The sequence below is a fragment of the Triturus cristatus genome, chromosome 4_1 (assembly GCF_964204655.1).
Source record: "Triturus cristatus chromosome 4_1, aTriCri1.1, whole genome shotgun sequence".
NCBI classification, from domain to species: domain Eukaryota; kingdom Metazoa; phylum Chordata; class Amphibia; order Caudata; family Salamandridae; genus Triturus; species Triturus cristatus.
This window is the reverse complement of record NC_140585.1, coordinates 381101126-381127239: the sequence shown is the minus strand read 5'-3', so window position 1 is coordinate 381127239 and position 26114 is coordinate 381101126. Positions and strand designations below refer to the sequence as shown.

Genomic DNA, 26114 nt, shown 5'->3' with positions numbered 1-26114 from the left:
ATATGTAGAAATCGCGAAATGTTTGCAAAAGCCTACATACATTGCATTTTGCGAGTCTATAATAGCGAATCGGTAAAATTCGCTATTATGGACTCGCAAAATGTAATCTTGATACATCTGGCCCTACAACTGGAAAAGTGCACCAATCACAGGCCTATAAGTGTACTCAAAGTGATTCTTACAGGGTCAAGCATTTCCACAATATTGGAAGGTAAGTGAAGTACAATTCTGCCGTGAGGAATGCAAATGCTGATGTACAATTGCACATTTCTTTTTTTGTTGCTCATGGAGAAATCACTCCCCTGCACACGGCCAAATTAGTACTGAGTCAAGCGGAAGAGCTTGAAGCCCCTGTTAGGCTAGAGGAGGTCATCTCTGCTATCTTTCGCTTAAAGCCTCATAAATCACCTGGCCGTGGACTGCTTCTCCTCTGCTTTTTATAAAAAGTTTTGCAATATCTTGGCCCCGCTGCTGGTGCAGGTCTATAATTCGATTGGGGCTGCCACCCCTCTTCCACCCTCCATGCTTGAAGCACTGATCACGGTGATTCCCAAGCCGGGTAAGGATAGGTGTTTGTGTGCATTTTTTCGCCCTATCTCCCTCCTTAATGTAGATCTGAAAATCTTCACAGGGATCCTGGCGCGGAGACTCTCTCACCATCTGCCTGGATTAATAGATCCGGATCAATCTGGGTTTGTACCCTGGCGCCAGTGCTCCGATAATACCAAGCAGCTCCAACATCTGGTAGATAGGTCTGAGCGCTTTCCGGCGGAACAAATTATATTTTCAGTCGACGCTGAGAAGGCGTTTTGACAGGGTCCACTGGCCGTATCTCAAGGCGATGCTCTCTCACTTTGGCCTGCCACTCCGCTTCATCGATTGGATATTTGGTAGCTACGCGGATTCCACTGCCTCGGTGCGAGTGAACGGGATCGCCTCAACTGCCTTTCCAATACGTAGGGGGACGAGTCAGGGGTGGCCTCTGTCGCCGCTCCTGTTTGCCCTGTATATGGAGCCCATGGCTCAAAGGGTTCGAGATGATCCCTGCATCGCTGGGATGCGTTCTGGGTGGACGGAACACAAACTCTGCCTCTATGCGGATGATGTGGTGGTCACGCTGGAGTGCCCCAGGGATTCTTTGCCTGCCATACTAGCTGAGTTGGACCGGTTTGCTTCTGTATCGGGCTTTAACCCCTTCGCTGCTAGGCCTCCCCCCCGTGCTAAGCCTTTGTTTGGCTATTTGGGGTAGTTCGCGCTTAGGTCCCTGTAACTTTTTGACCACATACGTTATCCACGCCAAATTTGTGTCCTTTTCTTCCAACATCATGAGGATTCTAAAGTAAATTTTGGTTGGTGTTTTGGGGAAAATGGGAAAAACGTGGTGCAAATGAAAGTGTCTGTTTTTTTCCCTGCAAATGGTATCAAAAAAGGGTTTGTGGGGCTGAAATCACCATTTTCCCAGCTTTTGGGGAATGACAGACTTGTCAGAAAACCAAAAAATGTTACACAGTTTTGGCATTTTTCTGGTTATTTTTGTTGCTCAACCTCTTTCCAGTTAATGGTAGAAATGGGTATGAAAGCAATAATGGATCCTGGAAAGCCATATATTTTAGAAAAGTAGACATAATTCTAAATTCAGCAAGAGGTCATTTGTGTAGATCCTTCAAGGTTTCTTTATAGAAACTAACAGTTAAATATAGGAAAAAATTGAAAATTAGTTGAAAAAAACAGCTATTTGTGTCAAAGTTTTCACCTGTAACTTCTTCTAATTATGACAGCTCTTTGAAAGCAATATACCGTTACATCCGCTGGACCTTACTAGTTGTGGGGATATATAGGACTTGTAGGTTCACCAAGAACCGGACGAACCCAGAGCCAAAAACTGAGCAGCGACTTGCAATGGTTTTTTATTGTGTACCGGGCATATAGCAATTATTCTGGGAAAATGTATAGATGGAAAAAATGGTATGAAAGACCTATGTATTTCTGAATTGGGAACAAAATATAGAGTTTAGAAACAGTAGATATTTGCACATTTCCGAAATTGGAAATACTCAAACTAGCATGAAAATTATCGGTCATTTTTCAAAATGCCTTATTTTTTACACATTGTCTTTCATTTGGAAGGCAGAAATGCATCGAAAGTCAATAGGTAATAACAGTTGCTCTACAAATCTGAATTACCCTAAGTCTCCCGATAAAAATGGTACCTCACTTGTGCCCACGACAGGAAACGGCGCAAAACGCAACGTGGACACACCACAATTTCACAGTGAAAAAAGACCCTTTTTTTGCTAAGTGCCTAGCTGTAGTTTTTGAACCCTAGCTCTGCCGGCACCTAGGGAAACCTAACACACCTATACATTTTTGAAAGCTAGACACCCAGGGGAATCCAGGATGGGGTGACTTGACTGGCTCTCACCAGGTGCTGTTACCCAGAATCCCTTGCAAAGTTTAGTAACTTTAGTAACACTTTAGTAACACTTTACTAAAAATAAAAAAAAGTAAAGTAGTTGCTACAAAAGTGTAGCAACTAGTTACAAAGTGTAGTAGTAAAGTGACAACAGGGTTTCAGGTGGATACGAGAAGGACCAGGGGTCCTGACACTGGGTGCGGGAGGGGCACAGTTGGTCTGCCTTTGGCCCACCAGTGGCATGTTCGCTGTACAGCAAGTGATGCCACTTGCTGTGCAGATCATTGATGGGAAATCCAGTGATGTCACTTCCAGCGCAGATGGATGGTGGGAAGAGTGTGAAGAAATGTGCACCTACAATCAGCCTACTTGTTCTTTCTCAGATGGACATGGCTTCCAGGGCTTAATTTGAGCGTGAGGTGGGGCCCACCAGCATATCTTTTTGGGCATTGGAACTAAGTTTCACCATCATACTTTTATTCACTACAAAACATTGAAAGGCAAAAAGGAGGAGGAAGAGAAAGACGGATAAACAGCAATAAATGGAGAAATCAGGAATGGTAAAGAACATGTAAAGATGACAAAAAGGGACAGGGAGCGTCCAGTGGTGGATGAAAGAGACATGAGGGGGACTCAAGAATAGATGCCTTGGTATTCATACCCTCTAACTTCAGAAGCACTGGCGGTGGCTCTGAAGAAAACTTTGGGCATCAGCACTTATTATTTTACCAATTAAGCACTGATGGCCTCTGTCTTTAGGACCATCTGCCCGGCCCATCTCCAGGAAAGACGTTTCCCAGGGCAAACAAGGTCCCTAAGACACAACCTGGTTCCCTAAATCCTTGTGGGTCAGCAAGACACTATGGGCTTCATTTACAATGAGGCTGTGCCACCAGAGCATCACTTTTTGTGATGCTCCGATGGCGTAGTGGCCTGCTCCATATGTACCAGGCAGCACTAAGCCACTTCACTTGGCTTAATGTGGCTTTGTAAACATTGTTCCCTTTAACACAGTTTTTGTGTTAAAGAGGCGTGCAATGGGTATTACTGTGGGTGTTCCCAGCAACACCCATGTCTTTTTGACACTGCCCCAGATTTACGAGGAATCGTAACTCTAAAGTAGGGTCAAAAACGTACGCCTCCCTATAGGAGGTGTGAGGGAAGTGCAACAAGGAGAAATACCTTTTTTTTCTCCTCGGTTTTCCTTTGTGTGTGGCATTCTGCAGCACATATAGAAAGAGGAAAACACCTCTTGTGATTGTTTTGTTCCATACACGACAGATACGGTGCATTCCTGCCCTTTTCTTTTGCCATAGGGCAGCACAGCAGGAAGGCCTGCGGTGCAGCCCTATGTCAAAATCTTGTAATATCATTTATAGTCCTTCTTAGCTGAGGCCCAGAAATTCTACATAGAACTGTGGACACAATTCTCTCCAAAATCCAGTATCAAAAAGAAGGGAGAGGGATGTTGCTCGAGTAACAGCTAACAAAAGAGATGTATCAGAAATTAGTAATTCATGGGTTTTTAAAAGACAACACCAGTCTGTGACTGGGGATCATCCCTGATCAAATCAAACTGAAGTTTCACTTCCTTATATATTTCAACAGTGTGATTCAGTTCCTGCTTTGGAAAGATGCTTTACTGCAACACCTATCCGAGTGTCCTTTGCGTTACAGCAGTAACCTCTTCCTGCCCAGCTTTCTACTCAAATTCTTCTCAATGCTGGCCTATTCCAGACAATCCAAGAAATTATCCACCCCCGAAGGTCCCTCCCAGTCCCATCCATGGTGGCGTTGTTTCCACTTGAGCGAAGATGGGCCATCTACACAAAAAGGACAAAGACCCAATTTACAAAAAAGTGTAATAGTAAGTGAGGATATTTGAATCTCTGCTTGAACATAATATTACAGTACCCAAACCTTTTCAGGAGTATGTGCCAGATGTATCAACGCTTTTTGCCCGTTTGCGATCGCAAAATGCGTTTTGCAATGTAACAAACATTTTCAATTTGCAATATGGGTAATCGCAATTATTTGCGCTTACCTAAATGCAGTTAGGAAATCGCATTTGTGATTCCCTAAATGCAATTCATGTAGCTACCGCAAATTGCGAATTGGCATTAAGGAATCATAAATTACCACCAACTTCTAATTGGTGGTAATTTGCAAATTCTTAGAAAAATTCACTTTTTTGCATTTTTCTAAGTGCCGTGTGGCACACATACATGCTCTTAGGGTATGTATGTATGCCACATGTGCACACATGCATATTTCAGGGGTGCATCAGGATGGCCTTTTTGCCCCCTTGCACCTATGAAATTGCATGCGCAATTTGCAAGTACCTATTTGGTACTCCTAAATTGTAAATATCTTCCCATTAATTCCTATGGGCCTATAGGCCCATAGGAATGAATGTGAAGGCATTCCTTAATAGCAAATCGCAATTTGCGATTCGCTATTAAGAAATATGTAGAAATCACGAAATGTTTGCAAAAGCCTACATACATTGCATTTTGCGAGTCTATAATAGCGAATCGGTAAAATTCGCTATTATGGACTCGCAAAATGTAATCTTGATACATCTGGCCCTACAACTGGAAAAGTGCACCAATCACAGGTAAGTAAGTGTACTCAAAGTGATTCTTACAGGGTCAAGCATTTCCACAATATTGGAAAGTAAGTGAAGTACAATTCTGCCGTGAGGAACGCAAATGCTGATGTACAATTGCACATTTCTTTTTTTGTTGCTCATGGAGAAATCACTCCCCTGCACACAACCCCAGTATGGAGGCGTTCCATTCCACTCCCACCTTCAGAAGAGATACAGCTGCCATCACCAACACTCCCACCCCCCACTTCCAGCTTGATACTCAGTTATGTTGAGTTATAGAATTTAAGATTGGTGCTCATTGAGAACAGAAAGGAACTTAGCAATTGCCCAAGCAGGCATTGATTTTGAAGACATTTCAATAGGGGAGGTATTCATCCTGATCCGAATTCTGGCGTTTTCTCCAGTTTCTGTATTTAATTCTGATTTTAATGCGTTCTTGATTGTAAAGAAAAAGCTTGGTTTGGTCAGTGAAGTGCATACCAACACCGATTTTCTAATGTGACCGCCTTAGATCGTGGTTTGCACGAAATAGCACCATTTTACATTTTGACTGTCGGTAACGATTATCAATATTTTAATTTTAAGGTGTCTTGCAATAAAAGTTCCTCCACATGCTTGGGGTCCTTATCTTCTGAAAGCATATGGCCAGTAGCTTTGGAAGAGACACTTTAGGTCGAGCATTCAAGACCTCTTGTATATACTTTAGAATATACTTATTTTATACATATTGTGTATGTACGTTCTGGGCTCTGGAGATCAGCCCTAGGACTTGTCTGATTCTGCTTAGGGACTTTTTTCTGTTCAACTGCCTCTATTTAACTGTCTTGATAGAAAACGACCAGCATAGGTCAGTAAAATACCAGAATTGCTATCTGTTAAGAGACTTTCTTTTTTTTCTTTTTCTGGCAACAGTTTCTATTTAACTTTCTTGATAGAAAATGACTAGCAGAGGTCAGTAACATACCCGAATCACTTTAGCATTTTCTAGATTCCAGTCCATAGAAATTGTCTTCCATGAGCACCTGTAGACAATAATATTTTTTTCAAATCTTGTATTTTCAGTGATATAACCACCGAAGGCCCAGATTTTATATTAAAAACAGAGCTTTGGACTATACCATTTCCCACTGAAAGGCAATATTTCTCTCCATGTTGTCCCATACCTGGTGTGTCACGCACTTTGGTGCTTACTTTCCCTCCATGTTAAAGAATAGTAAATGTTTCAGCACCCAGGCTAATGTGCTGCATAGCTAAATACAAATAAAGTCCCAAAGGCGAGACCGATTGCATTGCAAATGCTTGTTTGATATAAGGAATTATAATTAGCCAAAAAACCTACCTCTGGACAGACTCCAATCAGGGCATCTGCTTTACAATAAAATTCTTCCTTGAGTGAAATAACAAGCATCTGAAACTGCTCTCTTGCCTGTTCTTTGATGTAGCTAGTTACCTGAAAATGGAATTTCAATATTATTTCTTGAACAAAGAAATGTTTGACTACAACATCAGAAATCAAAGGAGGCAAAATCGACTTCTTCTAGATTTACCAGAGACAATATCATCAGTTGAAACCAAATGTAATTCGCTAGAGCAGTACACAAATATCCCCAGACGTGTACAATGATAGGAAATAGGGCTGGAGGTACTGCTAACCATTAAATATGCTCTGAGTGCAAGAATGCAGTATTTTGACGTAATCTGCTGGCAGTCATTACTAAGTGCTGACTGGATTCGGGAGCTGCGTGTGCAGGGAATGCGCTACACAGAAAAACACCAGCAGTGAACTACAGTTCCCAGCAGGCCACCAACTCTTGTGTAAATAGAGAGAATACCTTCTCGTCAGACCTCCCCGTCAGTCATTACCATATGACCAATAGCTCCTCCCCCAGAACTTCAGAGCAAAACTCCTTTAGTCCATCCCCACCCTCCAGGCCACTCCCACATCCTGTGGCTTATAACCCTTGATTCACGTAAGCACATCCTGTTGTACCCCCAAGCACAAGAAGCTGAAAAGGGAGGGAGGGATGGGAACCAGGAATGTGACGGGGAGGTCTACGACTCGGAGTAATGAATATTACAGGTAAGTAACCGGTCATTACAGCCATCTTGGATCGTCAGGTCTAACTTTCCTCGTGGTGCACAGCATCTTTGTTAGGCAAAAGAACTACAGTGTTGCTGCAAGGAGGACATCACTATTTGAAAGTAGGATTTCACACTTCAAGATCTATTGTTCATTAAAGAACTGTACAACAAACATTTTGGATCACAGAGAGGTGTCCTTAAAAATGCAATTATATTGTTAGTGTCACCTGATGTGCCTGACACAAACATAATATAATCTAACCAACTGAGCTCTAGAACATAAGAACCACACTCTTAAAACAATAAAATAATACCACAAAAGTGCTTAAAACATCTGATTCAACCACAGTTGCATCCTTTTCGTTGAGCCAATAACGGAAAATGGATTGCTGCCTCCACTATAACATAGCCTCGACCATCTAGGCTACAAAAGCCCGGTAGTAAACTACAGACTTTGCAAGCAATGTCATGCTGCAACAATCCACTTGGGGTGCCCGAGAAATGCAGGTGCTGCACTACATAAACAGATTCTCATTCACCGTTTTCAAACTTTTGTCAGACCAGTGGAACCCTATCAACTGTAGCGAAAGCTTGACTTGTGAGTACAAGAATAATTGAGAGAGATGATACGCTTATGAGTGGAACAGAGAGCTGCTGCCTCTAACATTTAACAAATATATTTCCAACTTTAGCTGCAAGACCACAGGTCTAAGCCAGGTGGCTTAAAAACGAGCCACAATTGGTGAGAACAATACAAAAGGGACATGGACTATTGCACTTCCAATTTGATGGTCACTGCATGAGTGTATGGTGGTGCAGATGGGATTTTCTGTTTGTAATGTCCACGTCTGCGACATGTACTGTTATTTATGGTACGGTCTTGACAACTGATCATTGTAATGACCTCAGGCAATGTGTGCCCATATATATATGTATTACATTTTATTTGCACGACTAAGACATAAAACGTGTGGCTCTATACAACAATGATAGAGAGACATTTGGGACTTCAAGGGTCCAAAATGCCCTGATGAATCCCATTAACTTGCAAAAGGTCGCTAAAGGTGGCCAGAAACGTGTTAGCATAATTGTGAGATCATGCACTTTTCCTGATAATTCTAAGTAGATAGGAATTGGACAATAAAATTAATAGTTTTCCACCTTAAAAATATTTTTAATTTACTAATCTGAAATCCCCCAGGACCCTGTAATACAGAAGACATACCCCTCCTCAAAAAACATCACCCTCTTAAAAAAAGAGCTTGAGCGAGAGCCTACTGTGTTTGACTTTGATGTTACCACAGTAAAGGAGTGTCCCAATGATGAAACATCTCACCTCGGTAAGTGAGGGCCATCATCTTTTTTAGAAAGACACACATTTTACATCATTTGTCCTATATGTCAGGTCACATAGGGAATACGAACACATTGTGAAACTAGCTTAGAGCTATCTGAAGTTTTAAGACTGCAATTCTATGTTCTGTTAAAGTTCCTGTGAATGAACAGAACGGATTCTTAATATATATGTATGAATATGAACATTGTGAACAAGGTATTAGATTTCCAGTCTCTGTATAGTTAGCCATGAGTAGGGAATTGCAGGATGTTAATAGTGCTCTTCATTTTGCAGCAATGCAGAAGTCAAGTAGAAACTATACTTATCTTCCACAAAAAAGCTTATAGAGAAACAGCTTGAGGTAGTTATTCTGTACATGTGAATAAACATTTATTTTTCGAGATATTGATGTTTCCTGTGTTTAGTGTTAAGAAACGCTCAGTTACCCTTTTAAGTATAGAGTTGATTTTCCAAGATATTGCTAAGGTGAATCTATTCTATACTATATTTAGTAATCCCATGGCACGTTACCCAAGAAATTTCTTTATCTGGAAAAGATCTACTACAATCTGCAGACCTCGATGACCCTGGAAGTGTTGAGGCAGACTGTGGAGTCCTCTGTCCCTGTTTTCTCTTTTATCCCCCTCTGACCCGCCTTTAGCATGGTCTCTCACAGTTTACATTATATGGTCATTAGTGGAGATAGTGATAGACGGAAAAGAACATTTCTTCAGCTGAATTCTGCACGCACGGTCAATGCAACCTGACATATTGCCAAGTATATCGTTTTGAGTAATGAATTCTGACACAGGTTTCGAACGTTTCCGAACAGTTCAGAGCTTTTGACAGATAAAAGTTCAACGTTTTGGTAGTACAGGGTAGGACACAAAAATGTTGAACTAATTGATTAAAGGGAAATGCAGGAGGCTGGCTTAGTATATGGTGCACACTTATTCAAGTAGTGCACCTGCACTAATCCAGGCAACCCTTGTGGTGATTTTAGTGGTCTTTGATAACCACAGAAATCTCTCAAAGTGGTAGAAGTGGAGAGCAGCCTTCAGGTTTATCTTGAAGGAGTGTCAAGCAGCTTGCTTTAATCTGTTTAATCTGTAGTGTAAGTTAGATGAAAAGAACCCACACAGTGTTTAGCAAAAATAAGCCTATTTATTACAACACACTATCAATGTCAGAGTGGTATATCTCCTACCCAGAGATATCAACACAATACACAAGAATACTTCAAAAGCAATCAGGTAAGCAGCACACAATACAGTGCTCTCCAGGGGGAGATCAAACCATATACTAAGACAGTGGAATGCGAACTGCAAAGGAGAAGACACAGAGGAGCCGGGGACACAAGGAACCAACCAGCAAGTACCCAGGAACCCCACGGAGGCTGTGTGTAGGCTGAAAACACAGCCGCGTGCCCAATGGAAGTCAACGGAGAAGTTGCAGTTACTGTTTTGAAGAAGAAGGAGGACCCTTCCAAGAGGACCCAGAAGAAACCCTTTGAAAGACAGAAGGTTGGAAAGCCACCACACCCATAGATGCCCCAGAAACCAGGTTACCTACACCAGGGAAGCCGGGTGCATAGGGGTGAAGTGATGTTGGAACCTGCTGTAGACAACAATGGACGACTTTGAAGAAGATGCCCCTGGAGAAGACTTTGAAGGAGTCCGGTGGAACCTAAGGGTGGATTCTGGAAGTGAAGAACATGCAAGCAGAGGTGACAGTCTATGCTGCTCAGAGGTAAGAAGGAGGCATGGAGACAATGCCCACCGATGTCGGGAGGTTCTGAAGAGTAGACAGTGACTTTGTCGCTGCAGCTGTGAGGACCAGGCGACGCTGAGGAAGACCAGGAACCGTGCATGAGCTGTCTCACGCAGGATGTCGGTGGCCATTGTCTGCCAGGAGCATCAACAAGCCTTGGTTAGCCGCAACTAGTGTGAAAGACAAAAACGTAGCAATGTTGGGATCAGCAAGGTCCAATGGACCCATCAACAGCAGGCCCTGAGCAAGCAGGGGAGCCCACTGAAGCATGAGAAGACCATCAGGAAGACTCACTGGCCAAAGCGCCAGGAGTCCCAAGAGGACTTTGAGCAGCTCACCAAAGATGGAGGCTTACAGTGCAGAGGATGCAGTGAGGATGCTGATCCTGGAATGAAGAGGTGCCGGAGGCTGGAGCTTCTTATAGCCCAAAGATCTCTGGAGTGCAGATCCAATAAGCCTTGGCAATGGTAAGTCGACGTGGTGAACAGGGGTTTGGTCCCAGCGGTTTCGATGAGGGATACCGGCCTCAGAGTGTCAGAAAAGACAGGTCAGGTCTCGAGGGAGTTGCAGAACCGCCACCTGTGTTGTTGAGCAGTGAGAAGTCTGTAGGACGACAGGAGCAGCAGACCAGTCAGCTTTGTTGCGGTGACTGCAGATGCAGGGGACTGACTTCTTCACTCCAAGTGAGGTTTATTCGGGTGTCCTTGATATCCACAGGTCAGTTGAAGAACCTGGAAGAAGCACAGATATAGATGACGAAGAATACTTGAAGAACAGCGAGACCAGGAGCAGCAGGAGTGTTCCATGGTGCAGTCTCAGTTAAAGTTGAAGTCTAACAAAGTCCAAGTGTACAGACAAGTGAAGAGCGATGTAGTTTCAGGGTTGAGTCTTGTCCCACGACAAATCTAAGGACCCACACACAGATAAGCCCTCAAGTACCCTAAGGAAAGGGTTGGAAGAACTCGGGGGTCTCTCCTAGAGGAGGGGGCTGGACAGAGGGGAGGATACTCCTAAGTCCTTTGTCCAGTTTCTCACCAGAGTGGAAGCTAAGGGCTCCCTGAGCTAGTTCAAACTGAGGTAAGCAACGAGTGCAGCAAGTGTGCCTTTCAAAGCAGTCTATGGTGCTGACAAGCGCCCCCACCCCAGCCCAACACACTAAGTCCTGTCTGTAAGGTGGTCACACCTCCCTATGACAGGAAACCTACTGTTCTACGTTCCCCCTGCTCAAGCTTGGCTCATCAGCAGGTGGGCAGAATCGTGTCTGTGGTCGGCACCAGCACTAGCTTGTTTGCAGACCCTGAAAGGCTGTTATCCGGAGTACAGGGGGACCCCCTAAGGAGCCCTCCAGTACTTGGGATCATAGTTCCAAAACTTGAATCGGTGTTGGGGTATGAATCCAGATACCAAACATAATTGGGTTCGGTGCAGCCATTATATAGTTCGACATAACGTAACGACTGGTGTCCACTATATGTTTAAAACCAGCGGACTGCACTTAAAAAGCCTGGTAAATCGATTCCGGGGGTTGTAGGGGTGTCCAGCTCATGCATAGGCACCATCACACTTATAACCAAGAATGTTGCTTTCAGGACTGTACAGTGACCTCAGATATAAGGAAACATATATCTTTATTGAGAGGTGCAAGCACCAACTCACACAGGCTGGAATGGCAGGCCTGTAGTCAGTTTAAGTGGATGACAATGAGTGGCATAATACATGCTGCAGCCCATGGAAGACCTCTGGTGCACCTATACCCTGGGTACCTCAGTACCATATACTAGGGATTTACAAGGGAACACCAGTAGCCTATTGGAGAGAAGCATAATTTTAAACCTGTGTATGTTAAAATGGTGTTCCTCTGACACTGGAATTTAGCTACAACTTACCGTTCCTGTTAAAATGCATTTGCTGTAAGGATATTTTAAAGCAATAAACCAGGAAACATAATTTTTTTATTAAACAGAAGAGTTAGCAGCTCTCTAACTATAGTGGGACTGAGATTAAAGCTACGGTGTCTCTGCTTTACTGGTCTCCCGACTACTGCTGCCTCCCTAGCTGCACCTTACACCTGAAAGACGTTTATGTGACTCTCGGTGTGCTGCCACAGGCAAACTACTTTTTGGGTTGTTTAGCAATACCAAAGAAGTATTTTGTTTTTACCACATTAAATAGATTTCAACTAGAATATCAAAATCTTCAAAATACATGTTTAAAAAAAATACATGTCTAGTATTTATTATTATAATGTAGCAGACATCATAATATTTGACTTTATTGCGTGTGTGTGTGTGTGTGTGTGTGTGTGTATATATATATATATATATTAGCACACATCAAGCTTTTCCGTAGTCAAGAAAGCACTCTCGAGCCCAACTCCATATGCGTGAGTTTTTTATTTACAAAATGACAAACAAACGCCCGATGCGTTTCGGTGCAGCCGCACCTTGGTCACGGGTAATCAGTAGTTTGTAGACAGTGAAACATATAGTGAATAAACAAAACATAAAAGTAGGACTACCTGTCCCAACTCAGTTTCGAAAACGTTTTACTTTGGCATCCATCTTAGAATGGTCAAAATACGTAAATGTTCTTGTATCACTATTCAAATTGCCATTGTTATTTGTATTCTCGACAGAATATATCATAACATTTATAGATTTGTGCATTGCTTAGATTTTACAAATTGCAAATATTGTTCAATTCTGCCCAAGTGGGCATTTGATCATTCATAATTTTTATGTGAAATAAAACATAAAATTAATTATCACATAATGCACATTACTATCTTAAATCAAGCCCCTGTGGGCCATTTCTGTTATATACAATTCAGCCCCAGTGGGCTCAAGGTTACCGAATGGCAGTATTTATCAAATTACATAATTTAAATCCAACTAAATCATTGTGCATCTGTAAATCCATCTTCTTATAAAGTATGCTGACAGTCTTGTCTCCTACAAAAATACAAAATTGTGCAATCACTGTGATGTATGTGCAAAGATAAAAACAAACTAATGGCTTCTCATCAATATAATACAATACAGTATGAGCTCTCAAAATTGCAGCACTATTCCATGATTAAATTACCCTAAATGAACCGACATTTCTTCATCTTTATTCAAACCCAGTGGTTGGACGGTATCATACTTAATAATCATTCTCGACTCCAGTTGTCGCAATTCTCTCACTCTGTCTCCACCCCTTTCTGATTTAAGAATTCTGTCTAGGGCACAAAATTGTAGGACATTGACATTTTTCCCATGTAATTCTTTAAAATGCCTAGCGATAGGGTATTGTTTGTCCTCATTGGTGATTGCCCTGGTGTGTTCAAGAACTCGTTTTTTTACCTGATGGATGGTACTTCCGATATAAACAAGTGGGCAGGGACAACTCAGAGCATATACGCAGTAGTCAGATTTACATGACAAGTGCTTTTGAATCACGTAAGGTTTATGATTTTTGGATAAAGCGATTTCTTTTCGATTCACACTATTCTTACATGCTTTGCATGAGTTGCAAGTGTAAAATCCCTTTATTTCTCTCTGGTTCTTGCTTTCCTCTCTCACAGTACTACTGCAAAGAAGATCTTTCAAAGCTGAACATTTCCTAAACGTGATTTTTGGTTGGTTTCCCACTGCTTTTTTCAGAACTGGGTCTATGTTCAAAACATGCCAGTATTTTTTCAGACAATTTCTAACCTGCCATGATTGGTTAGAATATGCAGTGATGAACCTAATTGGTTCGTCAATTTCTTCTCTGGAAATTTTTGGATCTAGAAGGTCTTCCCTCAGAACAGTATTAACTTTAGTACATGCTTGTTCTATTATCTTATTAGGGTACCCTCTTTCTAGAAATCTTGCTTTCATATTTGCCTTCTCCAATTCAAAATCTGATTGTGTACTGCAATTCCTCTTTGCCCTTAACAATTCTCCGTATGGTATACTGCGGATCAGATTTTTTGGGTGGCAGCTTTCGGCATGTAAAATGCTATTTCCTGCTGTTGGCTTTCGGAACAGCCTGCTTTCTAACTTGCCATTATTAACATTTACCACCACATCTAGAAATTCAATTATCTTTTTTTCTATTGTGCATGTAAAGGTCAGATTGCAGTCATTAGCATTTAAATTGGCCACAAATTTCAAAGCATCATCTTTCTCACCTTTCCAGATGCAAAAAACATCATCTATATACCTGGCCCAGAGACTAACTTTGTGGGTAAAAGCCGAGATGTTAACCGCTACCTGCTCCTCCCACCAGCCCAGGTAAAGACCCGCGTAGCTGGGGGCGAAGCAGGTTCCCATTGCTGTACCCTGGGCCTGGCAATAGATGACGTGGTTGAACAGAAAGAAATTGTTCGAGAGACATCTTTGCATCATGCATAATAGCATTTCAGTATGCAAAAGATATTTGATGTCACGCTGTTTCAAAAAATGATGGTTAGCTTTGACTCCCAGCTGGTGGGGTATACATGTATACAGGCTATTGACATCAAGTGTCATTAGCCACATGTCTTCTTCCCACTGTACTTTATCAATTACTCTTAAAAAATCTCGAGTATCTTGTAAGTAGGATGGGAGTTTCTGGACATAAGGGCGTAAGAAATGGTCAATATACTTGGAGGTATTCTCATAAGTGCTACCTATGGAAGACACGATAGGTCGTCCAGGAGGATTAACACTGTTTTTGTGCAGTTTAGGCAGCAAATACAAGGCTGGCAATTTGGGATGATCGCACTTTAGAAATTTATACTCATCGTCTGAGATCAATTTTTCTTGTTTCCATCCGGCTAGTTGTAACTGATACTCAATGTTGCTTTTTTCATAACAGATTCTATTGCTAATTGTGTAGCTTTGGGCATCTTCCAGTTGTCGTCTACCTTCATTTAAATACATCTTAGTTGGCCATACTACAACATTTCCGCCCTTGTCGGACTTTTTCATGACCACTTCTTTATTGTTTTGTAGCTCTTCAACTGCCATTCTTTGTTTTTTGGTCAAATTAGTATATTTTGGTTTACTAGATTTGTCTAATTTTTTAAATTCCTTAGTTACACCTTTTTCGAACACTTCAACGCTCTCATTGTGAATTTGGGGCAAGAATTTAGATTTAGATTTGAAGTTACTGCCACTGCTACAGTCAAACATAACATTTTCCTCTGTTAGACATGTTTCAACATCCATAGTAATATCAATATCAGTATCTCTTTCCAACCCTTTCATCGTTTGTAATAGATCTACATCAGCAATGGTTAAATTGGTAGTTTCCTCCACATTCGTTGTAATAAACGTTAAACCTAATGATAAAACTTCAATCTGGTTAGACGTTAACTGAATGTTAGATAAATTTACCACAGTGTTGTTGTCCTTCACTGTGGTAAATTTATCTAACATTCAGTTAACGTTTAACCAGATTGAAGTTTTATCATTAGGTTTAACGTTTTGTCCAACTAGCAATTTTAATTATACAGAGGGTAGAATAGATCTTTTTCATTTCACGAGAAAATTAAAACTGCGAAAATGGTTCCAGAATAGAAAAACGAATATTACAACGAATGTGGAGGAAACTACCAATTTAACCATTGCTGATGTAGATCTATTACAAACGATGAAAGGGTTGGAAAGAGATACTGATATTACTATGGATGTTGAAACATGTCTAACAGAGGAAAATGTTATGTTTGACTGTAGCAGTGGCAGTAACTTCAAATCTAAATCTAGATTCTTGCCCCAAATTCACAATGAGAGCATTGAAGTGTTCGAAAAAGGTGTAACTAAGGAATTTAAAAAATTAGACAAATCTAGTAAACCAAAATATACTAATTTGACCAAAAAACAAAGAATGGCAGTTGAAGAACTACAAAACAATAAAGAAGTGGTCATAAAAAAGTCCGACAAGGGCGGAAATGTTGTAGTATGGCCAACTAAGATGTATTTAAATGAAGGTAGACGACAACTGGAAGATGCCCAAAGCTACACAATTAGCAATAGAATCTGTTATGGAAAAAGCAACATTGAGTATCAGTTACAACTAGCCGGATGGAAACAAGAAAAATTGATCTCAGACAATGAGTATAAATTTCTAAAGTGCGATCATCCCAAATTGCCAGCCTTGTATTTGCTGCCTAAACTGCACAAAAACAGTGTTAATCCTCCTGGACGACCTATCGTGTCTTCCATAGGTAGCACTTATGAGAATACCTCCAAGTATATTGACCATTTCTTACGCCCTTATGTCCAGAAACTCCCATCCTACTTACAAGATACTCGAGATTTTTTAAGAGTAATTGATAAAGTACAGTGGGAAGAAGACATGTGGCTAATGACACTTGATGTCAATAGCCTGTATACATGTATACCCCACCAGCTGGGAGTCAAAGCTAACCATCATTTTTTGAAACAGCGTGACATCAAATATCTTTTGCATACTGAAATGCTATTATGCATGATGCAAAGATGCCTCTCGAACAATTTCTTTCTGTTCAACCACGTCATCTATTGCCAGGCCCAGGGTACAGCAATGGGAACCTGCTTCGCCCCCAGCTACGCAGGTCTTTACCTGGGCTGGTGGGAGGAGCAGGTAGCGGTTAACATCTCGGCCTTTACCCACAATGTTAGTCTCTGGGCCAGGTATATAGATGATGTTTTTTGCATCTGGAAAGGTGAGAAAGATGATGCTTTGAAATTTGTGGCCAATTTAAATGCTAATGACTGCAATCTGACCTTTACATGCACAATAGAAAAAAAGATAATTGAATTTCTAGATGTGGTGGTAAATGTTAATAATGGCAAGTTAGAAAGCAGGCTGTTCCGAAAGCCAACAGCAGGAAATAGCATTTTACATGCTGAAAGCTGCCACCCAAAAAATCTGATCCGCAGTATACCATACGGAGAATTGTTAAGGGCAAAGAGGACTTGCAGTACACAATCAGATTTTGAATTGGAGAAGGCAAATATGAAAGCAAGATTTCTAGAAAGAGGGTACCCTAATAAGATAATAGAACAAGCATGTACTAAAGTTAATACTGTTCTGAGGGAAGACCTTCTAGATACAAAAATTTCCAGAGAAGAAATTGACGAACCAATTAGGTTCATCACTGCATATTCTAACCAATCATGGCAGGTTAGAAATCGTCTGAAAAAACTACTGGCATGTTTTGAACATAGACCCAGTTCTGAAAAAAGCAGTGGGAAACCAACCAAAAATCACGTTTAGGAAATGTTCAGCTTTGAAAGATCTTCTTTGCAGTAGTACTGTGAGAGAGGAAAGCAAGAACCAGAGAGAAATAAAGGGATTTTACACTTGCAACTCATGCAAAGCATGTAAGAATAGTGTGAATCGAAAAGAAATCGCTTTATCCAAAAATCATAAACCTTACGTGATTCAAAAGCACTTGTCATGTAAATCTGACTACTGCGTATATTGTATTGTATTGTATAAATTCTTGTAACGCGCGAGTCTGCCACCCAACGGGTATCCTGGCGCTCTAAGACACAGCAACAAAGGACAATACAGAGACTGCTAGCCAGGAGTCAGAGTTAGTGCCATACTATTCCTGACGAAAGAGCCAGGTCTTTAGAAGCCTCCTAAAACCCAGCAATGTATTAGCCTGGCGCAGTTCTAGAGGCATCTGATTCCACAGACGAGCTGCCATCGTGCTGAAAGCCCTACCTCCCATCCTAGCACGCTTTACTCTAGTAACAACTGCCAGACTCTGGCTAGAGGAGCGGAGGGACCTTGTTGGTTGGTACCAGGAGAAGCTATCTCGCAGAGGCAGCGGGCCAAGATTGTGTAAGGCCTTATAAACCATAACTAGCGACTTGAACTCAATCCTCCTCTTAACCGGGAGCCAATGGAGGTCCTTTAGTGCCAGCGTGACGGATGATTCACGCCGCCTTCTGAGAGACAGTTTTGCTGCCATCGACTGAACTCTTTGTAATCCCTGTACAATGAAAAGGGGAGCACCCAAGTACAGAGAATTACAATAGTCCAGTCTACTCAGGATCACACTCTGGACCACCAGAGACCTAGTCTCATCTGGGAGGAGCGGGAGGATTTGGCGAAGAGCTCTCAGCAAAACGATACAGGAACCAATAGTTTTATTGGCCTGGGATTGCAACTGGAGGTCATTGTCCATCATAACCCCCAAGTTGCGGACTGATTTTACTGCAGTTATGGGAGGGTCCTCCGGCCATAGTCGAAACTCGGACAGAGGAAATTTTGAAATTTTAGCTGCACCGCAGTGTAAGAGCTCCGTTTTCCCGGCATTCAACTGGAGCGAATTGAGCTTCAGCCAATCAGAGACCTTCCTCATGCAAACCTGGAACGAGTTTAAGGAGACTGCCTGCTCTCCTTCCAGGGGGAACATCAGTTGTATATCGTCCGCATAATTAACTACCTCGATCCCATGAGATTTTATCAGGGGGATCAGAGGTCCCAAGTATGCATTGAAGAGGATTGGGCTGATGGCTGAGCCCTGAGGTACTCCATGGTGAACCGGGAGCCAAGGAGAGACGAAAGGTGTCAGGGTCACTGCCTGTTGACGATTAGACAGATAGGACTTCAGCCATTTCAGAGCCCCGCCCGTGATCCCCAGTCCTTCCAGTCTTGCCAGTAGCACTGAGTGGCTAACCGTGTCGAAAGCGGCCGACATGTCCAGCAGCACCAAAACTGAGGAGCTGCCGCCGTCGGCCCGCATTCGAAGTTTGTCCAAAACGGTCACCAACGCGGTCTCTGTTCCATGCCCTGGTCTAAAGCCAAATTGGTCTCTATCCAGGAGCTGATGTTCTTCCAGGAAATTGGACAAGGATTTACTGACCAATTTCTCCAGAATTTTGACTGGAAAAGGTAAAAGGGATATTGGGCGGAAATTGGCTGGCAGTGAGGGATCCAACAAGGGTTTTTTTAATAGCGGGGTGACTATCGCCTGCTTCCAGACACTAGGTACGGTACCCTCCGTCAATGATTGGCAGCAGATATGCCACAATTCAGGGAGTAGGTTAAGGCCAGGTTCCTTCCAGATCTTATGTGGAAGGGGGTCAAGAGGTGACCCGGACGAGATCTCCCGCGCAATAATGATGAAGATTTCCTCCGTAGGAGGTTGGAACCTGCTCAGGGAGGGAACCTTCCTGGTGACTTCTAACATCGGGGAGGTCTCAGGACCATCTTGATCAAACCCGCTTACGATGTAATTAACCTTGTCAATGAAGAAGGTGGAAATTTCATTGCATAGGTTTTGTGAGGGTTGGACAGTACTAGCCAGACAGCCTGGATTGCTAAGATCTTTAACGATGTTAAATAAAGCCCTGGTTCCGTTGGATGCCTGCAGAATGGAATTGGCGAAGAATTGGGACTTGGCCTCCCTAATAGCCCTTTTATATTGATGTTGAATTATTTTTAGCTCTTTTTTATCTGTATCCAGATACCGTCGGCGCCAGCTTCTTTCTGCCTGACGACGCACTAAACGTAGTGCCTTGAGCTCCTCACTGAACCATGGGGCTGATGGAGTATTGCGCATGCGAAGCTTTTTTTTTGGAATGAGATCCTCCAGTATTAGATGGATGGAGTTACTATAGCTGTTATAGTTCTCTCCAGGTGTCTTTCCTGGGTCGAACCGATCCCGTTTGGAAAGGAGTTGGCCATTATCCTTCCCCAGGAGCTTGGCCCAGTCCCTTCCCCACCTGAAATTCGCAGCTTTATTTACTACTAGGTTTCCTTCACGTAAAGATAACCTAAATTGAATTAGGACGTGGTCTGTCCAATTTAGAGGGGAAATACTGAGTATCTCTGTCTCCAATGCATTTGCAAACACCAAGTCGAGCGTGTGACCTCCCTGATGCGTAGCTTGTTGAATAAGTTGATGAAGGCCACAATTCTCGCAAGTGTGGTTTAGGGTTTGCAAATAGCTTCCAAGGCTTCCCGTTCCCCACAAATTAAAATCCCCCAGGATCAGCAGTCTAGAGTGAGTAGCTGCCAAGGCGACAATAGTGTTCAGTAGTGCCTGATGGTTACCATCCGAGCCAGGGGGTCTGTAACAGACCATCCCTGTCAGCATTCTCCCTTTGGCCTCCTGAAGGGTGAAACCCATGATTTCATAGCCCACTATATCGTTGATAGAGAATAGGGCACAATCCCACTTCTGCTTAAAGATAAGTCCTACCCCGCCTCCTTTCCCCGTTAAACGAGGCTTGTGAAGAATCTTATAGCCTGCAGGACATGCCAATCCTAGTTCCACACTGGAGTTCGGGTTCAGCCATGTTTCGGTTATGGACAGCAAATCCAAGTTAAGGTCTTCCAGCAGATTATAGATATCTTGGTGATGTTTCACGAGAGATCTGCTGTTAATCAATCCACAAGACAAAACATACTGGAATTCCTTTTTTTGCCTGTGGCCCAGTTTAAGGAGGGTGTCTCGAGAATAACAACGCCTACCTGATCCCTTTAGGGCAGCGTTAGTGGCACTAGGCACGGCCGGCGCACGGAGGCGCGAGCCTCCGGCGCGCCATCGGCGCGCCCGCTGCGCGCGTGCGCTGCGCGCTTGCGTTCCTCTCATTTAAATACCGTAGGCCGCTAGAGCGCGAACAAAGATGGCGCCCGGGTATGTCCCTACTGTGATGAGGTATCGCCAAGAGCGAAGTGAGGGAATATTTTTATGGTGCAGGTATGAGGACACAATTATTTATAAAATATATATCACAAAATTTCCTTTTATTAAATTTTTAAAAGATTGTCGCCAAGCTAACTGTACACTGGAGTCAACACCCCCCAGTTAAATGCACGTACTTCTGCCCCTTTCAGCGAGTCTTCCTGCAGTCACGTTAGATGGTTACAGCGTCTCTAAGATACTGCGCGCTGCTTTCCTCCCGTTTAAATACCGTAGGCCGCTAGAGCGCGAACAAAGATGGCGCCCGGGTATGTCCCTACTGTGATGAGGTATCGCCAAGGGCGAAGTGAGGGTATATGCTCTGAGTTGTCCCTGCCCACTTGTTTATATCGGAAGTACCATCCATCAGGTAAAAAAACGAGTTCTTGAACACACCAGGGCAATCACCAATGAGGACAAACAATACCCTATCGCTAGGCATTTTAAATAATTACATGGGAAAAATGTCAATGTCCTACAATTTTGTGCCCTAGACAGAATTCTTAAATCAGAAAGGGGTGGAGACAGAGTGAGAGAATTGCGACAACTGGAGTCGAGAATGATTATTAAGTATGATACCGTCCAACCACTGGGTTTGAATAAAGATGAAGAAATGTCGGTTCATTTAGGGTAATTTAATCATGGAATAGTGCTGCAATTTTGAGAGCTCATACTGTATTGTATTATATTGATGAGAAGCCATTAGTTTGTTTTTATCTTTGCACATACATCACAGTGATTGCACAATTTTGTATTTTTGTAGGAGACCAGACTGTCAGCATACTTTATAAGAAGATGGATTTACAGATGCACAATGATTTAGTTGGATTTAAATTATGTAATTTGATAAATACTGCCATTCGGTAACCTTGAGCCCACTGGGGCTGAATTGTATATAACAGAAATGGCCCACAGGGGCTTGATTTAAGATAGTAATGTGCATTATGTGATAATTAATTTTATGTTTTATTTCACATAAAAATTATGAATGGTCAAATGCCCACTTGGGCAGAATTGAACAATATTTGCAATTTGTAAAATCTAAGCAATGCACAAATCTATAAATGTTATGATATATTCTGTCGAGAATACAAATAACAATGGCAATTTGAATAGTGATACAAGAACATTTACGTATTTTGACCATTCTAAGATGGATGCCAAAGTAAAACGTTTTCGAAACTGAGTTGGGACAGGTAGTCCTACTTTTATGTTTTGTTTATTCACTATATGTTTCACTGTCTACAAACTACTGATTACCCGTGACCAAGGTGCGGCTGCACCGAAACGCGTCGGGCGTTTGTTTGTCATTTTGTAAATAAAAAACTCACGCATATGGAGTTGGGCTCGAGAGTGCCTTCTTGACTACGGAAAAGCTTGATGTGTGCTAATTGAAGGAGGATCGCTACCTCGCTCGAGCCCGCCACCGTGAAAGCGGCAGGGAAATCAGCAAACCGTTTGTTGATATATATATATATATATATCACAAAAGAAGAGGAGCCCACAGCTACGGCAACTTTTCAAGCTGACATTTTAATTATGTCTAAGATCACGTGGTAGCTTTAATAACTCATTTAACCCTTATGCGTTTCGGCGCTGAGCGCCTTGTTCACAGGTGAGTTCAATCTAGTCCCAGTGGTCATGTGGCCATTCCTTTAGACCACAATACCCAAAATGCATCAGTATGTAAATTTTCAAAACCGGCTTCAACATCGTATCATTTCAGCCTCAATAGCTTTTACTTTTTGTCAAAGTCCAGCATTTTCCTTATTAAATGCGATGCTTTTAGGAAAACTATATTCAAAAGCACAGTGCACCTCGCTGCCACGTTATGAATAGGTGCTTGAAAGGAAACACGAAGGCTGCTAGAAGGAGGACAAAACATCCCTCTTTCCCTTTCTCTCCAGCTTTCACAAATAGTCACGGAAATCCATTTTTGACTGTTAGGCTGAAAAGCGAGTCATGCCCCCTCCGTTTAAAGCACAAACTTTTCTCCACTTTACCGGGGGCATCCAACTCTGCAGGGCGGGCTCACGTATAGCAGGAATGGAGAATCCTGCCCATCAAACCACTATATATATATATATATGTATTCTCACAATCCCTTGCTGACGCCGCCGCGGCTGCAAGGAAGCCTACACACCAGGTTAAGCTGCCTATGAATAAGAGACGCCAAGCCTCGAAACGCATCAGGCGAGATGAAGAAAGACACCCGAATGCAGACGCTGGTTTCCAATTTTAATTATTATCGGCTGTCGAGTGCGCCTTTGTTGCTTTCGGGCCATTGTTGTAAATATGGAAACACGGCTGCCCTGCTGTGGAAAGCTGCACCATCCCTAGAAATAATGGAGAGGCTGCCGGGGGGAACTATGCCCATGCCCGATGTTCAGCACAGCAGATGGGAGTTACTTGACTAGCGCAGCACTCGGAGGCCCACTGGGGTATTTTAATTTGCTAAATAGATGTGAACGCACAGAACTTACTAAAGTATAACTACGGCTTTAAGGACCAGAAGTCCCAGCATGATAAACTACATGCACTCAGCGTGACCCACTGGGGGTCGAGATAAAGTGAAATCGCATGCAGTCAATCACAAATTAAAGCCCCTCTGTGAACACTCGCACATAAGCTGCCTATGAAGAAGAGGCGCCAAGCCTCAAAACGCTTAAGAAGAGATGAAGAAAGACTGGCGGTCGCCAGTAGATAGTTATAGTTAGGACCTATTTTCCATAGGAAATCCGCAACATTCTATTGGGAATTTCTTTGGCGCCGATTGACGAATCTTCGCGAAATTCTCCAAACTTTTGGCCAGCTCCGCTCCACTCCTACCCTGAAAGTTTTGTGGTGATTCGTCAATCGGGGGCCGAGAAAAAAGGGGGGTCCCAAAACGCGGTTTCCCCATGCAATTTCCCATAGGATCTGTTGTCGCAGCTACAGCCCGAACCGCTGAACGGAATGACACCAAATTTGGCAAAGAGGTAGTCCTCAGTTCGGACTCGTGCCTTTTGCATATTTGGTGTGAATCTGTTCAGTAGTTCTTGAGAAAATTAGGGTAAAAAAGTTAGTGATATCTATGGCCACGGAGGATCCGCGGACCCTACCTGCACCGCAAGCGCACCCTCCCCGAACGGAGCACGCACCCTCCCGATCGCGCGCTGAATGCTAATTGGCTGTCGAGCGTCTCTCTACATTCGAAACCAGGAACTGTTGGCATCCATTTTCTGCCTCGGTAGAAGCGAGGCTGAAGAAGCAAGGGGAATAAGCGCGTAAAACATATAAAGGGGGCAGAGTGGAAATACTCTGACCCTCTAGAGGTGCTTAGGGGGTCCCAGAAGGACCCCCTGGGGCCCCCCCTTTTTACAAAAAAAAAAAGCAGCGAAATGCACGCACGGTGCGCGCATCCTATCGCCTTGGATGCACGGATTCTCTCGCGGTGGGTGCGCGGATCCAAGGGAAAAAAAATCAAATTGTTGGGAGATAAAGATTAAGCTTAAGTGTTTTGTTCTTGAGTGGCTCAAAAAGAGCCGTTGTGTTCATTGAGAGTTTTTGGTGCTTATAAGTAAGTACCTATACAGAGTCTAAAGTTGTTGAGGAAGACTCTGTTTCCTTCATCAGTAAAGTGTACTCCATCTCTCCTATACATCTCTTGCATATGAAAGCGCAGATTGTTATTGTAAATGGATCCCATTCTGTAGTCTCGGAGAAAAGCAGAAACAGATTTATTCACATGTTTCCTAGCTTTCTCAATCTGTGGACAAAAATGATCCGACCAGTTCCATTTCTGCCTTTGGCATATGTTAGAATACACAAAGGCAGTTTTAGGAAAAAGTGAAATCAGTTGTGCAAAGGTGTCCTTCATAAGCATTTCCAGAACTACCCAAGTCAAAGTGCCTAGGTCATTGCCACCACAGTGCACTATTATGAGGTCAGGCTGTTGGATTTGCATGAAGGATTTCACCAATGGCATCAATTGGTGCCACTTTAACCCTCTCTGTCCAATCCATTTAATGTCTACATTTGGCAAACCTAGGTCTTTGTGAATGCCTTTGTTTTCTGCATACCTTTGGCTCCAGAAAATGTAGCTGTGTCCCACAATCCACACTGTAAGCATCTTGTAAGGAGGTCTGGATGCACTCAGATGGTCTCTGTAAATGAAATGGCAGTTTGGAAAGTAAGATGTTTCTAAAATGGTGGCTAAGATGCAATTTTGAAAAAAGACAAGAAATCATTGGTTGTTTGACAACCTTCTACACTGAAAGGTAGGGTGCATATTTCTGTTTTTTAAAGGCTTGATTCTTATTGGTTAACAAAAACAGATTGTAAGGAACATTATATATGATAAGCTGATATGTTGAGAAGTCAAGCACACTTGCTGTTTTGATTAGCAACATTGTGTGTGCTGAACTTGTGACCTGTGTGCTCAGTACAGTGTTCCATGACCTGTTTCTATGGTAACGGGCAGAAGGCAGATTGGGGGAAGGGTTGAAGTTTATGTCATTTGGAAAGGGTTGAAATGTTTAACCAATAGAAATGTGTGTTTGCTTTTGAATTTATGTGGGAAGGAATGTGATTTGATGTGTACATGTATATGTGTGGAAAATGAGAGGGAAACTTTGCCATTCTTTGGTTTTGCTGACAGGTGCACAGTGCAGAGATTCTGTATAGGAAAATCTGGTGTGTGACTGATATCTGGTGTGTGACTGATATACTTCTTAATCTACAAAACATCTTGAAAGGTGAGTTATTTAATTGTGAGGGGATGTATGTAGATTATTTGTATTTTAATCAGACTAATGTATTTTTTCTGCTAAAGTGTAGGGAGTATTTCTTTTCTCTACAATCTTATTGACAGTGTGTGTGCATGTAGACACCATTCTGTGATAAGCATTTGTGTTTTTCATGTGTTTGTAGAGAGATAACTGTGCAGTTTTTATATTTTGGTAGAATTAGAAACCAGTCATTGTTTATGAATTTGTGAAATGAGTTATGTTATGTTTCTATACTAAAATGTGTTTTAAAACTTGTCATGTTGTCAAGTTTTAGTAGCATTAGAAGCCAGTCTTTGCTTATGTGTTGATTAAATGAGTCAGGCATTGACACTAAAGTGCAGTCATGAAATATGTAGATTGTGTGCAGTTCCCTTATCACTTCCAGTGTAGTGAATGAGTTTTGGTAAACTCCTAGGAATACTGGTGCTTATCTAGAATCACACTGTGAGTCTGTGCACATTTGGGAACCACTGTCAGAGAAGCGTTTGGTCACATCG

At 42.4% G+C, this 26114-nt stretch overlaps 1 protein-coding gene across 1 annotated transcript in view; it reads right to left on the bottom strand.

Moving 5' to 3' along the window:
- The window catches only part of SMC1B (structural maintenance of chromosomes 1B), a 2533210-nt gene that overhangs the window by 10053 nt on the left and 2497043 nt on the right, over window positions 1–26114 (bottom strand). The window contains exon 24 of the mRNA XM_085652431.1: window positions 6364–6474. Within this exon, the coding sequence (XP_085508557.1) occupies window positions 6364–6474 (111 nt within the window). The remainder of the gene's footprint in view (window positions 1–6363; window positions 6475–26114) is intronic.